The sequence below is a fragment of the Protopterus annectens genome, chromosome 1.part0 (assembly GCF_019279795.1).
Source record: "Protopterus annectens isolate FY-2018-M chromosome 1.part0, PAN1.0, whole genome shotgun sequence".
Classification (NCBI taxonomy): Eukaryota; Metazoa; Chordata; order Ceratodontiformes; family Protopteridae; genus Protopterus; species Protopterus annectens.
This window is the reverse complement of record NC_056725.1, coordinates 10,663,795-10,682,449: the sequence shown is the minus strand read 5'-3', so window position 1 is coordinate 10,682,449 and position 18,655 is coordinate 10,663,795. Positions and strand designations below refer to the sequence as shown.

The window sequence follows — 18,655 nt, the reverse complement described above, 5'->3', positions numbered from 1 at the left end:
CTCATGTTGGTAATGACTAGGTCTAGAATATTGTTGCCCCTGGTGGAGGTGTGGATAAGTTGATCCCGGGCATTGGAATTTATGAATTCCAGAAAGCGTTGAGCGAAGGAGTTGGTACGTGAGTAGTTTTCCCAGTTAATTTTGGGATAGTTGAAATCATCCATTATTAGGGTGTTTGGTTGAACCGTAGTATTTTCCAGTATATCAAGAAAAGAGGAGAGGGAATCCTGGGGCATGGTGGGGGATCTGTAGCAAGCTACAATTTGGGTTGCAGTTTTGCCCAGAGTTAGTTGCACTTGGATAACCTCGGATGCATTATGCTGTGCAACTAGCCTGGAGGTGTGGATATCCTTAATGAATATGGGCACACCTCCACCTTTGGTGTTCTGGTCCAGGTTAGATGGCCGAAAGGTGTGGTATGAGTTATAGCCTGGTAATGCGGGGGTGCTGTCTAGAGCCTTGAACCAGGTCTCAGTCACTGCACAGATATCAGTGGTCTCCATTTTAAGGAGTGCCTCGAGTGAGTGCGTTTTGAGATTTAGACTTCTACCATTGAGTAGCATTACCCTCAGTTTTTGCTTGCCTGTTCCTGTTATGGTGGTGAATTTGTCATTTGAACCTTGCCTAAAAAAAGCACTATAGGGACAGCAAGACCCTTAACCAGTATCCAGAATCCCAGGGGCAACAGGTGCAGGCCATCACTGGCAAAGCATCGTGGTCTGTCGACCATGTCGTCCTATGCAGACAGATAATGGATCCCTTTAGAATGACACCAGAAGCTTAGCCAGTTGTTGAAGTCAATCATTTTGTCCTTGTACTGCGTTATCATTCTGAGCGATGGCAGGATGCTACTCAGGGCTAGGGTCATACCTGCCTGGGTTACAAGATCGGAGAGCTCTTCCATGTCTCTTTTTATGTAGTCAAGGGAGGCCCGTCTCAGGTCATTCACACCAACATGGACAATGACAGAGTAATATTTGTACTTGTTGTGGAGTGACCTGAGTGCGTGGGTTATATGGTGGATTCTGGCACCTGACAGTAACTTCTCCTTGTTTAGCCTGGTGAGTGGGACATCAGTGTGCCTGACTATAGAGTCACCTATGACTAGTGTGTTTGGTACGTTGTTTTGCCTTATGGGCTGTGGTTTATTGCCACACTGAGTCTGTGGACTATGTGTCATTTGGGTTGTGTTGGGGGGGTGGTGGTTGCTTGCGTTTCTATTTTGGAGGTCTCTGTTGCTTGAGCAGATTATTATTGATAGCCTCCGTGAATGTTTTTGTGTTTCTATGTGTGGATTTTGGTGGTGTAAGTTTAGTGGGACTATGTGATGAGTGTGGTTATGGTGCAAGTGTTTACCTTCTCCTCTTGACTGTTAAGTAGGAGAAGAGGGTTGTCTATGTACATGAGGCAATTGCTACATTGCCCCAAGATGCCCAGATTCATCAGATAGACAGGAGAGACCAGTGGGAGCTGACCCTTGGACATGCCTGAATAAAAAAATACTTTCCTCTAGACAAGTGAGGAAAGTGACTATAAGAGCTGTTTTTCTGTAAGCAAGTGAGGAAAGAAAGTACAAAAACTGTTTTCATCTAGTTAAAGAGGAAGGTTGAGTGCTTTAGTAATTTGTAGCTTATTGAGTGCTAACAGCAAGTTCTAAACAAGTGCTGAGCACGAATAAGCAAATTCATGTGCTAAAACTAAGAATCCGTGCCTGGATCTTGTGGTAGATAGGCTACCTAGTGCTTTCCTCTCCCACTGATAAGCTAGAATGCTTCCCTCCAACACAGAAAGGCTTGGGGGGCTCAGAAGCTTACAAGCAGTCCTGGATCCAGCAAATCTGTATCTGGACTAGACTAATTAGAGGAAAGGTGGGAAACATGCCCAAACACGGGCTTTTAAATCAGAAAGTTGAAAGAGATGGAAAAACTGCCCTTAAGGCCAGTAAACTACAATTTCTGGGCCAGAAACCACTCTCGTGGTAGATAGGCTACCTAGTGCTTACCACTCCCACTGATAAGCTAGAAGGCTTCCCTCCAACACAGAAAGGCTTGGGGGACTCAGAAGCTTACAAACAGTCCTGGATACAGCAAATCTGTATCTGGACTAGACTAGTTACAGGAAAGATGGGAAACAAGCGGGCTTTTAAACCATTAAGTTGAATGAGATGGAAAAACTGCCAAACGGCCAATGAACTACAATTACTGGGCCAGAAACCACTCTTGTGGTTGATAGGCTACCTAGTGTTTACCACTCCCATTGTTTACCACTCCCATTGATAAGCTAGAAGGCTTCCCTCCAACACAGAAAGGCTTGGGGGCTCAGAAGCGTACAAACAGTCCTGGATACAGCAAATCTTTATCTGGACTAGACTAGTTACAGGAAGGGTGGGAAACTAGTACAAATGCAGACTTTTAAACAAGAAATTGAAAGAGATGGAAAAACTGCCGAAATGGCCAATAAACTGCAATTTCTGGGCCAGAAACCACTCTTGTGGTATACAGACTACCTAGTGCTTACCACTCTCGCTGATAAGCTAGAAGGCTTCCCTCCAACACAAAAAGGCTTGGATGGCTTAGAAGCTTACATACAGTCCTGGTTACAGCAAATCTGTATCTGGACTAAACTAGTTACAGGAAAGGCAGGAACCAAGATTAGAACATTTTTTTTGGAAAGTGGAAAGGGAGAAAGCAGAAACATAATTAAGGTCCTAAGTGGCTTGCCCTTCACAAATCTTCTCTCTGTATTAGGTAGAATGAGCTAGTGTCACTAAACTGGAATAGAGCTGGGATAGAGCTGAACAAATGGGACTGGTAGGAGTGTCTGAAGTCAAAATATGATTTCACTGTGCTTGGTTGAGTGAGCAAATGAGATAGACCCAGGAGAAGTGCTCAAACACAAAATTACAGGAGGGGTGGGCAATTCCAAAGCCACCAAGATTAATACCACAACAAGAAGAGGGAGGGAGGGTGGGAAACTAACTGTAGAGAGCGAAAGAGAGACCACAGTATTCTATGAAACAATTAAATAGAAAAATACATAACTACAGAGAGACACAGACCATAATATTCAATGAAACAGTTAAATAAAAAATTAAAATGCAGTACAATCTTTAACACTGCAAGTTTATACTTAACTCAGCTAGTAATGCATTTGATTTTAGGTATGTAGCAGAAGCCAGACAAGTCAGATATTGAGCAGTAATAAATTCAAAGATATGTGACTAACACTTATAAATACAGAAAAACCCTCTGGGCTAAGAGTTTAACACCGAGTATCAATGAAGTGAAACACAATAGCCCCCACTTACTACAGAGAGTGAGAGAGAGAGTTCATGAAAAAGACAAAGTTCTGGATGGTCATGGTGCAGTCCTTCTTACTTATTCTGAGGAAGGATGACTGGATGTGCTTGACAGACTCCTACCATCATATCAAGATAGACAGGCGCTCCAGGAGGTGCCTGCACTTCTGACTTTGAGCCAATCATTACCAGTTCAGGGCCTTGCCATTTGGTCTCACTACAGCCCCAGGTGCTTACCAAGTGCATGGCAGTGGTTGTAGCAAGGCTGTAGCTGCAGGAATTCCAGGTCTTTCTGTACCTGGATGATTGGCTCCTCACTACCCCCACAAGAGCATCATTTGTTGTGGTGAGTGATACCTTACTCCAACTGTGTGACTCCTTAGGCATTACATTCAGTTACCCAAAGCTGAGCCTTCAGCCTGTGCAAGTTTAGAATTCATTGGTTGTCACCTGGGTATGATCAATCAAATCACCCGGCTTCCAAGTTCCAGAATGTTCAATCTTCGTGCACTTGCCTAGTCAGTGCTTGCAACCTCAAAGCCTCCAGCTCTTGCAGTTATGAAACTTCTAGGCCATATAGCAGCATTGGTTCCTTTAGCCAGATTTCATATGCGGGATCTGCAATGGACTCTGGCCGTACAGTGGACTTTCCTGCCACATTGCATGGATTTTCCCGTACGACTGACGAAGGTGTGTCATGATCAAATTCATTGCTGATTACCATATCCTTTGCTAGCTCCCTCGACTACAGTCACCATAGATGCCTCCCTTCTTGGGTGGGGGGAACATTTTGAAAGGAGGATGGTTCAAGGGTCCTGGAGGTCTGCGGACGCCCACATTCACATCAATATTCTTGAGATAAGGATTGTCCTCCTTGCATTGCAGACCTTTCAGGAAATCCTTCCCAGTGATTTCAATACAGTCATATGTCATTTGTCTGGTATCTCAACAAGCAAGGGGGAACATGATCATATCCTCTTTGTCTTGAAGTCATGAGGATTTGGCAGTGCGCGATTTCTTCTCAGCCGTTTCTGGTGATAATGTGCATCTCAGGGTAATCCAACATTCTGGCCAACACCCTCAGCAGGAGCAATTCTGTTTCCTCACAAGTGGTCCCTAAATCCAAAGTGATGCAATTTTTCAGTGCTGGGGCATTCTATTTTGTGACCTATTCACCTTCCCCACCAACCTCATAAAATCCTCCAAAGGTAGTTATGAAAACAAAATTGTCACTGATTCTAAAGACAACCACAAAGCATTCTATAGCTATGTCAGGAATCCCAATGGCAACACTCAGATCTGCTCTGAATTACACACAATGGCACTAAATATACAGAACCAACTTGATATTGCCAACATCCTGGCAGATAGGTTCAATGCTAACTTTAACTCCCCCCACCCCCAAACTTTATCTCTATACCAGAAGAATGCAAAGTTCCTGTAATCACGGCTGCACAGGTAAAAACCTCACTCTCTAAAGCCAAGAACACATAATCCATGGGACCTGACAACATCCCAGGCTGCATTCTACATGAACTACAGAATGAACTGGCACCCCACCTAAGCAACATGTTCAGTCATAGCCTCACCTCAGGCTTTGTGCCCATTGAATGGTGCACTGGGACAGTTATCCCACTCCACAAAGGGGGACCCACGACAGACCCCGGGAACTACTGCCCCATTAGCCTAACGAGCCTGGACTGCAAGGCCATGGACCATATCATCATGGAACTCGTAAACAAAGACATTGGTAATCTCCAAACTCTGGACCCCACCCAGTTCAGGTTTGTAAAAGGCAGATCATGTCTCCTAAACCTGATAGACTTCTTTGAAGCAGTCACCAAAGCCATAGATGAGGGTAAGGTGGTTCACACAGCCTATCTAGATCTCGCCAAGGCTCTCGACACCATCCCCCACTCTGGAATTATAGATAAACTCACTAAACTAGGTGTAAATCCCTGTGTCACAAGATGGGTTGCCAGCTGGCTTACTGACTGAACCCACACTGTGAAAGTAGCAGACTCCAAATCCTACTTCAGACCAGTGACAAGTGGAGTACCACAGGGTTCAGTCCTGGGTCCTCCCCTGTTTGGTATCTACTTTTCTGAAGTACAGGCTAACACAGAAGGACTTTGGCTAACTAAGCTCGCAGATGACTGCAAACTAGGAGCCATAATCGAAACTCCTAACGATGTGAACATCCTACAAAAGGGCCTCACTGAGACAGATGCCTGGTGTCAAAGCCATGGCCTCAAGCTCAATGCCAAAAAGTGCATTGTCATCCCCCTTTGGTAAAAACTCTCTACCCATGAACTACCACATAGGCAGTAGTCTACTTAACACTGAAAGTGTGATAAGAGACCTTGGGACACAGGGACAAAGGTGGACAGTAGTCTCTCCTTTGATAATCACATCACCACAGTGGTCAGGAAATCCTTCTACATGACACACCTCATCACAAAAGGTTTCTCATCCAGAAAAAAAGAGGTCATTGTTCCCCTCTACTCATCACTCATTAGACACATTATAGAGTACAACGCCCCATTTGGTATGTACCTCACAAGACATCTCCAACAACTAGAAAGGCCACCGAAATACCTCACAAAGAGGATTACTCTCCTCAAATAGATGCCCTATGCAGACCGTCTCATAAAGCTCCAGCTTTACTCTGTCGCATATCGCCTACTCAGAGGCGATCTCTGCCTAACATATAAAGCTATGTAAAACCCAGAGCTGTTGGACATGCTCCACTTAAAGAAATTCCAATCCCTCCGAGCTACACGCTGTAGGGACCTAAACCTTGTCACCACAATAAACAGAACATGCTGGAGGGATAGATTCCTGTCCCAGAGCCTTCCCATACTCTGGAACAGACTACCTATCTATGTCAAACAGAGCTCCTCATTAGCACTCTTCAAGAAAAATCTTGATGATTGGATGGGAAATAGGAAATTCACCCCGGGGATCACTTCTGTGGCTCTGCTTGACAGGGGCACAGGAAAATACTTTTTTTTGGGTGTTGAAAGCCAGGGTACCTTTTTGGCTAGGCTTATATAGGCCCTAGGGCCAATAGCCTAGTACCTACCTATGAACACCAAGTGCACCAGCTGTTTTACCTTAGTTCCCTCTATCTGAATTCACCTAGGGATGCTCTGGCTTTTGCTTGGCGCCCGGGGCTATTTTTTGCTTATCCCCCAGTTCCTTTGATGGTTACATTTCTATATTAGGCAGCCCACTGCAAAGCTACTGTGGTCCTCATAGCCCCTTTTTGGCCTCCTCACATGTGGTTTCCCTTCCTTTGCCTCTTCTGAAGTATCCCCTTCAGGATCTCATTTCTCATCCAGTGGGTCTGGATCCCTCAACCTTCAGTGCCTCAAGTTAACTGCATTGTTCCTTCAGTTCCCATGAAGACCAGAAATCCCAAGCTTTCACAGGCTGTAGTTCACATCTTGTCTTCATCTCAAAAACAGTATACTAGAAAAGTGTATTCTAGTAAATGGAGACCGTTTGTCTTGTGGGCAGAATCTTGGGGACTTTCATGTTGGCAAGAGTAATGTGCCTCTAGCTTCCCTCAGGATTTCCAAGACATTCCTCAAGGATACCTTTTTGCTCCATTCCCCAGTTCAGGATCTGGTTCCTCCTTGGGACTTGCTTTTTGTTTTGCAATCTTGCAGGCCCTCCATTTGAACCTTCAGCTACTTTTTACTTGAAGCTCTTGTCTTGGAAAACTTTGTTTTTTGTGGTGGTGACTTCCACAAGAAACGTTTCAGAGTTGAAAGCTTTTGATTCTTCACCTCCTAATTTGGTGTTTCATAAAGGCTGGATTTATCTTATTAGAAACCCTTCTTTTCTTTCAAAAGTGACTTCCACGAATAACCTCAATAGTTCTATTCATCTTCCTTTGTTTTTTCCCAGTTTCTCCAATAAAGGCAAATACCTTTTGCATTGTTTGGATGTAAATAGGAATTGAGATTTTACTTGGACTGTACTAAACTTTTCCAAAAATCTAGTCAGTTATTTATCTCATTTTATTAGATTACTCCGCAGTTCTGAACAAGGCCTACTAAAAATCTACAAACCAAGGACCAAAATGGGTCACATAGTCTATAGGTTTAACCCTTCCAAGGCCTGGAATAGCCTACCACTAGATATAAGATCCCTTGAAAATCCGAATCAATTCAAAACCGCTACAAAAAATACCTTCATGAAAAATGGTCCTGCCAATGTAATTATCCCCAGTAAGCACTCCCCTATAACCTTCTACTTCCCTTCTCTCTTCCTTCCCTTCAGTAAACAAACTTACTAGTTTATCTTTTCCCCCTGCTACATCACTGTACAAACATAACTAGTAAAATATTTCAGCTATATAACTATTGCAGTATTATGTATATAATATGTAATTATGAATGTATCCCTCTGATGAATGCATTTCTATATGTATTTCACTTGCTACAGTGTAATGTATGACACTGTAATGCAGTAATGTGTAGTATTGATGAATGTATTCTATATGTAAAATTTCTGTTTTTCTGTTGATCTTTTCTCCTCAGGCCTCCGCTGAAAATGGGCAATTGTAGTCCAGTCGGACAAACCCAGTAAACAAATATAAAATAAATACATTTTCAAAATCCAGGCTGGGCTCAGTTGTGTCCAAAGTGACTTTATTCAAGTGGCTTTCAAATTGTATTTTGTTTGCATATTCTTTGCTTCCACACAAGCCTAAGGGTCATTTGACAATGGCTATGGCTACTTCTACAGCTTCCTTTTCTAGATTATCAATGGATGAAGTCTGTGCAGCTGCTACTTGACTGGGTCACCACACTTTTGTGTCATATTATAAGCTGGATGTTCAGTCTAGATCCAGGGCTTCCTTTGGCATGTGTTGCAGAATATCCTTCCTTAGTTCCTCCCATTAAAAAAAAAAAAATTTGTGAATGGAGACTCTGCCACACAGGTTGAAGCCAGAAGGAGCAGACAACATCGGGTACGATAGTTATGTACATATCATAATGACAGATCCATGTTGTCTGTTTTTGTCTCTATCTGGTTCATCCTTTTCCTCTCCTGCCCCCTCCTGTGGTTGGTTTAGTGAGCTTCCCCTTTTGTGATGACCTGACAATGGAGGTCATCTGTTTCTTATTCTTGGAGTTCTGTGTCCTCCTTGGTTAGGGAAGCTTTTAAGTGTGTATTGAAAGTGGTCATCAAGGGGAAAACTTAAACTGACGATTAGGGTGAGGAGCGGGGAGCTATGTGTTAGGGAGGCAATGGCAGGCAAGTAGAAATCTGATGGAAATGGCCGGTGTTGGATCCAAATCATGTCCAAAGACTCATAGGTTGAACCTTACGTAGACAGACAACACAGATCTGTTGTTATGGTAAGTACATAACTTTCATTTTTTTGAGCAACACACTAAAAATATAAGGCAAAATTCTGTACAGTTGAGAGCTATGATGCTAGTATGTTCTAACTTCTTAAATCACTTTTATATTTTGACTGTTCTGTTATTACTCCAGCCATGCTACAGGGTTTAATTGGCTGTTGGAATGTGCTCCCTTCTATGATATAATACTATCAAAAAATCTGAACAGTTTGGAACCTCCATGGAGAAAATGGAACAGTAACAATCAATCCAAAGTGAATATACACAGAAAGTTTAATGATGAAGCAAAGAAAAATTGAGTGCTCTTGTCCTTTCAGCAATATTAAGACCTTCATCAGAACTAATTAATGATTCCTGAAATAGTATTTATATACATTTTAACCAATTGGTTGAAACTGCATTAAAGTGGCAGTGCTTACTTGCCATTGTAAGAACTATTTCTGCTAGCTATATATATATATATATATATATATATATATATATATATATATATATATATATATATATTATATATATATATACACACACACACACACACACACACACACATATATATATATATATATATATATATATGTATTTATGTATGTATACAGGCACACACACACACACACACACACACACCTCCAAGAATATATATAGCTCCATAATTCTCACCAGAAGTTTTTATATTTTCCTTGTGTAAAAAAACTGTGTAAAATCAATTCTGAAATATTTAAAAATATAATGGTATTGATCTTATAATTTAGGCGCCCACATGTGCAGTAAGGGAGTCAGCTATCTGTCCATTTAACCCAGGACTTTGGGTAAAATTAAGTCTTATTTGCCATAATAGCTTCTTATATTTAATTGTGTTTTCCCAAGTTCCCCCTCTAGAAATGGGGCTCACAGTTTCGAAATGCAAAACAAGAATTTTACAAACCCACTGCATTCAGTCAGATATTTATACAAAGTATTTTAATGTCTGTCAATTCTTTTGTGTAGTGATCTCTCTATTTTCCTGATGTACAAACTGTCACGTGGAGCTTACGGCTGAGTGAAGTAATCCCTTACTTTAATATAACCTACATGCTAGTTTGGATCTTAACTGGCTATTATCACTATCAGTTATGGGGTAATTTAAACTGTACATAGCTTAGACAGCTTTGTGGCATAATAGTAGAAGCCCAGACTGTAACCCAGGTTAGCAGACATCAAGTGTAGGCCTGGGTGATTGACAGAGCTGGCTGGGGAGGATAAGAATTTCCTTACTTGGGTAGGAGAAGGAGAGGTGGTTCCTGGCAGACTTGTTGGTGCTCTGGGACAAGCACAAGCTTGTCTGAAGCAGCAAAAGCAGTGCAGGGAGGCTGTGGTTATTCAAGCTGGTAATGGAAGTCCTTTCTACCACATATGAAGACGTGCCAATAGATGGTGGTGAGGGGCATAGGTGGTACTTTTAGTCATGCAGGTGCTGGTGTCACCACCAGGGGTGATGTTAGGGCTGTAAAGAAGTTTGTCCTGAGTTGCCAGGATACCAGCGAGAATAAATGTAACCCTCATAGCTGCTTATGTCATGGCTTTCTGGAGAGGCCCCCCCTTATAGTACTGGGCATGTAAACTTTGAAATGATGAAGTCCAGTTGGTGGATGAAAGCGCTTGTCATAAATTAAAGCTGAGTTATTCTGGTGACTAAGCCTATTGGAGTTTGTTTTTTCAGTACCTTCATAGAAATGGAATTAACATCTGAGGTTTTGGACTCTTTATTTCTGTTGGTTAGTATTGTAATGTTTAAATGTATTTTATTTTTCATTTTTCACAAATAACAAGGGAGTGAAGTCAGTCCTCCACCTTAAGGCTGGGGACAGCTGTCTCCTCACATCTCTGTTGTGGTTTTTGTTCTGTGACTCACTTTTGTGATACACAGGGTTCCTGGATGTGAGGTGGATTTACCAGAGACATTCGTTATCTTAGTAATGTTGTAATTCTCCTAGGTCATTCTAGTCCACCTTTAGAAAATACCTTTTTTTGTTCCTTATGCTGTGCATTCCAGGATACGGTCAGCACATTCTTATTCTCAGTCTCTGTTAAAAACCATTGTTTTAGCTTCCCTATTGGATGCTCAAAAAAGTAAAATAACTCTGTGTTTTCTCTTCTGTGGAAAACCACCTGTGTAGATTTTATCTTAAGAGGTTTAATGGCAGCCACACTCTGTTCCATTAACCTCCAGGTGGATTTTGACTTTGTGTCATCCTCTGGCAAGTCATATTAATAGTTTGTTAAAGCAACCCAAAGCTAATTTGTTTGCGGTTTTCCTCAGGACATTGACATTCTTAGGTTCTATAGTTCATTCTCTCCCAGCTAGGATTGTGTGTTGGGGTTCCGTTCATTATACAGCTCACTTGTCCAGGATTCAGGCCCTTATATTTGAATTGATGTTGATGGTTTGTGAGGCTGCTTCTGAAACAAGTTTGTTTTCATTTATATAAATGTATGATTACCTATGTTATAAATAATAATTGAATAAAGATGTTTCTTGTTTAAAATTAAAAAAATGGTAAAACACCACACTGACAAACCGCTTAATAAAAACTACTAAAAAGACCCAGCAAAACTAAAGTATTCACCATGTAGCACCTTAATCCTTCTGTAGTGAAGGCTCATGGGGTATATACAGATGATCTCTGAAAGATGTACCAGTGTTTCAGCCACATGGCTTCTAAGGCCCATGGGGTATATACAGATGATCTCTTAAAGGTGTACCAGTGTTTCAGCCACATGGCTTCTGAGTTCCCATAACTTTGTATTTTAATTTTTTTAAGTCTTGACTGGTGCATTCAGGGTAGTAATTCCAGACCCCATTCTCTGTAAATGTGCAATGTTTTGCCTGTTTTTCTGAGCTCGTTAGTATAACATAAGTGGATTGTCTGGCCATACTTTAAAATCGAGTCTGATGACTATAAACATTAGGATGCTTGTAAAATATCCCAAATAATTTTTAAACCAAAGGGTAAATAGGTCACACAGACAAACAATATGGTAAAGAACGGCTCGGCAAAACTAAAGTCTGCACTGTGTAATACCTTAAATGTTATGAGCATTCAGAATCCATGTATCTGAAACAGTGGTGTGTTCATAACGGGTCATTTGCATAGATCCCATGGCTCTTCATTACAGGAGGTTTGAGGTACTGCACATTGACAACTCTAACTTTACTGGAATTTTCTTGTATTTTTGAAGACAGCATTATGGAAGATCTTGCCCTCTAGATATCCTCTGTTCTACCAAAGCAGTCCCCACATAAGATCATGTCTTTTATCTGCACTGCACACTTTGACTAGGGTAGCAGTTATAGTTTTGTATTTGCAGCAGACAGAGTGTCTGAGAACATCCTACAAGGGGACAAGCTTAACACCTTTCTCCAAGATGTGCCATTCAACAGGAATAGGCTTTAAAAACAAGAGTTGCAGTCCTTGCTAAGTACCCTCATCAGTAATGGGCAAGATCCCTCTTCATCAGGTGGACTAGATGTAGCTCTAAATAACAAGAGTAGAGATGCCAAGTGCCATTTGGTAAGAAGTAATGCATAGATGATGCCCACACATCAGTTAGTGTAGTCATAATGGCACACACTGAGAAAAAACACCACTCACAAGCTCTTTATACTGAGGGTCAAGACTACCCTGTCTAAGTTGGATAATCAGCACTGAAAATGCAGGTTACTGAATCACACATCCATCTCCCCCCACAATCATACAAAACTCCAGTCAGTTGCACATGCACATATGCATACACACACACTCACCAAATCAGACATACCTCTGATCGCTCATACACAGACAGCAAAGTACACAAACCTGAGATCACTTAAAGCCACACAGGGACACATACCCAAAAAGCCAAATGCACATATCCCTCTTAATCACAGATGCAGTGTGTGCATACAGACACAAACTCATAATCACATTCACAGCACCCCTGTTTTTTTGATTATACATCAAACACATTCATGTTTCAGTTCTCAAATTCAAGCTCACCAATGTCCTCACATACAGAAACATCACTCAAACCCATTTGGTACACTACCGAGTCCATACATAGATGCAACTCACTTGTCTGCCCCTGCACCACACACAGAAGACATGCTCAAATTCAGTGACACCCACATCTGTCATACAGGAATGCATTAGTTCCTGTGCAGGACAAAATTCACTTACCTGCAGGCATCCATACCCATGCAGGCACAATAGATAAACACATCTACAATTACCACACATGCTCAAGAAAGGTGTGCTGTTACAGTGACTTGCAGCCAGCTGATATTCAACCTGTAGGTATGCAAGAGAGAAAAGCAACTGATGGCCCTCTCCCACACCATCTGTATTTTCGCTTTTCTAGGAGAAGAAAGGCACTCCACAAGTACCTTAGACACAGGTCTAGATGCCTTGTGCTTGTCTGAGCTACTACATTGACCAGATTAGCTTAAGGACCGTTGGTGGGTCTTTCCATTATGAAGTCTTAATTAGTCATGTTGTTGGGGGTGGTTGGATAGCTTTCCAGTTGCATTCTTTCCAGTGAGGGCTACACTTGAAAGATTGGCAGGGGAGGCCTTATTGTGCTTGGTCACTTCTCTTTTCTCCCACCATATTTGTTTTCTGTAGTGGAGTTGCAGAGCATGCCCAGATTTGATCATCTAGTAGGTGATGGAAGCTATGCATTTTTATATCAGAAAGAAAGACCATTCTTTTTCCTTCCCACTAACAGGAGGCACCTTTGTTGACAGTCCACTTAGATAATACCCTCTCCCACCCCACCCCATTTTGTTGGGGGTGGCTGTGTGGAAGTTCCTTTGCATCTTTGATTGGGCTAACTTCCTTGTGGTCAGGATGGCTTTTGAGGACCTAAGTTCCACGTCTAATCCAAATTTTGCTGTCTGAGACCAAAGCCTAAAAGGAGTGGATCTCTTACTTGTCACCTGCTTATGGTAATGGATGAGTTGCTGTTCCTAGCACTGTTGGAGAGGGTCTCTTTTGGGATTTTCTTAGCTCTTTAGTGGTAGTCCTTGTGGGTGGTCTTTTACTATGGGGTCCATTTGAAGTGCCACCTAGAGGTTGTGTAATGTTGGCATGAAGCTTTGTTCCCCATGCCCATTTCTCCTTCCCTTGCAGAGGGATTAGAATTGTCTAAGCTTATTAGCTTGGTTATGGTGGTAGATTGGGTTCCACACTCGCTAGGCTGCATTGCAGCTGTTACTGTGCACGCCTAGGGACACCTGGACATCTGTTGGAAGGTTGGCTGACACCCTTGTGGTGGCTGGACTTGCCTTCTTCCATGTGTGAAAATAATATTTTTTACATGGACATTGTCTCAGCTAGGCATATTTGAGTTGCATGCTATCAGTGATCTCTGTGAGATATGTTTGACATTTTTAATGATATAGTGTCATTGTAAACAAATCTCAGATTTGTAATCTTCACATCTAATCTGATTTGATATATTTGTTTGCCAGTTTATCCTTCCCGAAAAGAACAGTGCAAGTAAAGAATGATTACATGCTATGGATTTTTATCATAAGCTTTATTTTATCTAGATTGTTGCCCCCCCCCCACGTCAAACACACACAGACACACACACGCACGCGCGCGCGTGCACACACACACACACACACACACACACACACACACACACACACACACACACAAAAGTTCCCCTAGCTCTTCATCTCTCTTGCCAATGGAAGTAATGATGTAAGATGGGTAAGCATTGCCTTTTCTTACAGGAGTCCTAGGAAATAGAAGGCTATTCCCCCAGAGACTATGTATGCCTTGCAAATAACCACCCTCAGGCTCTACCGACTTTTTCAAGAAGGTAAGACCTGTACGTCCTGGATTGTATTTTAGGGCATCATCTAATTGTCTAAGCGATGTTTAAAGCCTAGCATAGTCACATTGTTTGACATACAGTAAGATGAACCCTTCATTCCATTTAGTTTTGTGTATTACCTGATGTAAATTGAAATGTCTTGTTCTAGTGATGGCTGTACTGTTTGTTATTTTGAGAAATGGGGGGGGGTCACAGATAATCGGGTCCTTGATAGCACAGAAGGCAAGGCACAGGTCTCCCCCAAGAGCCTATACAGAGTTAGTTAACTGCATTATATTATTTCAAAAGTATGACACTGTTATGAAGAGTGGTTAAGAATCATTCCAAAATTTACTCAATTTGTGCTGCCTACTTCTGTAATGTTTCCACAGGTGAAATTATGCCCTAGCGAAGTGACCCTCAGTTGCAGATTTTGCAGGCAGGACAGAAGAGTGTTTTCTGCATTAGTGGGAAGCTAACACCCTTGGTGCATAATGAGGTGCTTCTGTTTTGAGCCTGTGCAAAGAGTGACGTCTGTTACATGTGCAGAGTAATACTGTAAGCCACTGCAGTTGTATGAGGTGCTGTAATACATGCAGATGTGATGCTACTTCTTTGGTAACCAGCTTTCAACTCTGTGCTACCTTCAATTTTCCATTTTCACTATACTTGCTCACTATTCTTTTGAAACAGGGCAGGTACTTTGCTTACTTTACCATTTTTCTGACTGGGGGCTGGTATTCCATTATTGTACTTTACTCTCATTGAACTAGTTCTGTCATAGCAGGACTGCGAAGTAGGTCATCTGTGAGCCTATTCTTACAGCAGGTCGAATTTTTAGCCTCATGTTTGCAGTGCCGTAAAAGAACAGAACAAAACAAAAAAAAACATTTTCAGTGGAGGCCCATGGAGGAAAGATCCACTTTTAAGAATTGGTTAACACATTTATAGAATGAGACTACAAGAACTGGACATTTGTGATAAAGGCACTTAGTGATTAGATTACACTTAGTTACAATTTTATACAATGAGACTACACAACTAAAGCATTTTAAGATAAACATTTAGATTTTACAGAATAGTCATAATAAGCAGATTGGATTCAAGAATCTTTTTTATCAGACTTTGTTATAGTTTTCACATCACCGCCCAAATGTCCTGCCTTATTATGCAGTGCCTTTTTATTGATTACTGCAAACTACAGCATAATCTCAGTTATTGACAATCTAACTGATTTTGGGTTCTCTAGTTCTGTTTCTTAAAATGTCTGCATTGGATTGTTACACATGTGCAAACAAAAATGGTTCTTTAGGATCTCTGAGAGGATCACTATCAGATGCTCGAGTTGCAGCAGGCCAAAGACCATATGGTCAAGAACATATGATTGAAGTTTTGCAACCTCACGTATTGAGATCACTGTACAGCTCGGAACTTGGGATTTGCTGTTTTCCTCAGTGTAGTACGATCTTGGAGTTGGCATATTTAAGTAGCCGGGGATGTGGGGGGTGCAGGAGGACTTGCCCCCTGCAAAAAATATCATGGCAAGTTGTTTTATTTAATTTTTGTGTTTTTACTTTTTTTTTCGAGCTTGCAAAACTTCGGTTATATGGTCTCAGCCATATAGTCTTCTGCGTACCGCAACTCAAGCATATGATAGGGATCCTTCTGAGAAACTGCCTATAGCCTTGCCTTAAGCTTTTCTTTCATATAAAACGTTGTGTAATACTTCAGTATATACTCAGTAACCCAGTAAAGTCAGTCTGTTAATTAATAAAGTAAGTATAATTTATTCAAATTTTGCAGGCTGAGTTTATATAAATTTTGATTTTAGTATGCAAACGGTAAGTAGGAATGCTAAGCTTCAAGCCGCTTTGTTAGTTTGATGTTTGTATATGAATGTAATTTAAAGTCTTATGTTAGGTGATAAGAAATGTGACCTTCACACTTCTTATTTAAGGAATTGCTGGAAACCCATGGACTGCTGAGTGAAGCAAGTGTTCATTCAGGAGACTGCTATAGCCGACAACAAAAATACAAGGAGCAAAGAGAACTTTACAAGCTGAAGCGACAGCATGATGCGCAGAAAATCAGGAAGAGCAAAATACTTCGGCTAAATGATGAAGCATGGAGTGGATCTAGTGATGAAGATGAAGGAAGCAGTTCTAGGGGAAGAAGGAAAAGCAGTGATGTTGATATCCAGGTTTGTAGCTGCTTCTTTTATAAGCATATTGATAGGCAAGATTTTTATTGCTGCACCTCAAAGTACAACAGCACAAGTTATAAAACAAAGGATCATAAAAAACAGTGTAAAATTTATGAAGGATGAAAACTATATGGTCTAGCAGATATATGCTTGTAGTGCAACTAGAGTTACAACCTTGTGTGTTTTGTTACGCAGTTTAAAAATATAAGAAGTAAAACTATTATCAGTGGTATGACATTTACAACACATAAGGAGGAAGGAGAATGGGAACAGTACATGTTTAGCAGAAGGTGTTGAAGTTGATTGTGAATATTAATGGTGTGAAGAAGGATTGTGCTAGTAAGAGCTGATTTGAAAGAAGCTGCATTGGCCTTGAGGTGGATAAAAAGTAACAGTGAGTGACTGAGAGCAAACAAGAAGAAGAAGGAAAAATAATAATTTATGTTGAGTGATTTTTCAAGAAGCATTTCATGTGGCAGACTGTTAGATGACATTTAAGGGTGATAATACGAAGTGATTCCAAACGTTTTGTTCTAAGGGCAGTTGTGATCACTTTGGGAAAGTTTGGTAAATAGAATGTATATAGAAGGGGTATTGGGGAATGTATTGATCTAAACTTGTAATTTGTCTGTTGGGATGAGAGTCTGCTAGAGAGAGGTAAAGAATTACATTTTTATTAGTTTGAATAAGAAAGGGTACCTATGAGTAGTTCAAATCTCTGTTAACTTGAAAGTCAGTTTGCTTTTGAGGATTTAGAGCAGTGACAGCCTCTGAGTGGTGCTTAGCTGTTCAGATTCTTTTAGCAGTTGTTTGTATTGAGGATGTGTTTTTCTGGGAGGTGTCCCCTATAAGGGCAGCCCTTAATCCATAGCATTTCTTCCTTCTATAGATAGAAAGTGCGAGATGTTTATTTTAGCCTTAGCCTGATGTGTAGTGAATTGAAAGTCAAGTTTTCGATCAAGCCAAAGTGCTAAGTAACAGAAATGGTGTTTTTTCCAGAGATATATCTCTATGGTTCTGTGCCAAGTCAGGAGGTACTGAGTTTGAGCAGTACAAAAATCATAGTTTTAGTTTTGTCATTGTAGAGGATGAGATGTTTGTGTTCTAGCCAGGAAGTCAAAAGTGGTGAAGTTTTGTTCATGAACTGTTTTATAGGTGGAGAGTTTGAAAAAGGGATCTGTAGTGGCCCGTGTCATTGGCATTCAGTCTTAGCAGACTTTGAGGGATTTTGGGAAGAAGTTGTTTAATAAAACAAAAAAGAAGGGGACACGGACTGAGCCTTGCAGACTCTTTGTTTAAGTGGTGAAATCTCATCTTTCAAGCCGATTATAACACTAAACTAACTGTTGCAAAGGTAGTCTTTGAGCTATTTAGTGGCTGTGATGCTAAAATTTGTAGCTAGAATGGCCTAAATTTCTCTGCCAAATCAAAAATCGTGGTTAGGTTTGTATAGATAACACAAGGGATATCACCTTTGTCCATATTTAGTCAAATATGATCGGTAGAGTCCAAAGTGCTAGTGTCAGCCCAGAACCCGTGTTTGTTAGTACTGGTGCGTAGTCTGCCTAAATGGAGACAGTTCCTATTAACTGCTTTTATTAAGAAATCTGATGACTCATTTGACTTTTTACACCACTTTTCCAAAGGCTCATTAGTTACGAAATCAAACCTACAACCCAGTGACCTTCAAGAAGCTTGAAAACAATTGTCCTTCATTATTTTGTCTCCCTACGTAGATATCAGACTCCCTTTTAAAAGATAACAGAGAGAGATGCTTTGACTGCATATTGTGAGAAACGTAACTGTTGCCCTTTCTCCACTGTTGTGTGAACTTGGAGTTAGTGTACATACGTTAGGAGGGTGTCTCCCTTTAGATGGGGGTGCATGAGACTTTGCCTCCTGCAAAAAAAGCTTTCATTGCTGTTCACTGAAAGT

At 41.1% G+C, this 18,655-nt stretch overlaps 1 protein-coding gene across 1 annotated transcript in view; it reads left to right on the top strand.

Moving 5' to 3' along the window:
• The window catches only part of DHX34 (DExH-box helicase 34), a 1,598,514-nt gene that overhangs the window by 702,972 nt on the left and 876,887 nt on the right, over positions 1-18,655 (top strand). The window contains exon 9 of the mRNA XM_044078772.1: positions 16,475-16,717. Within this exon, the coding sequence (XP_043934707.1) occupies positions 16,475-16,717 (243 nt within the window). The remainder of the gene's footprint in view (positions 1-16,474; positions 16,718-18,655) is intronic.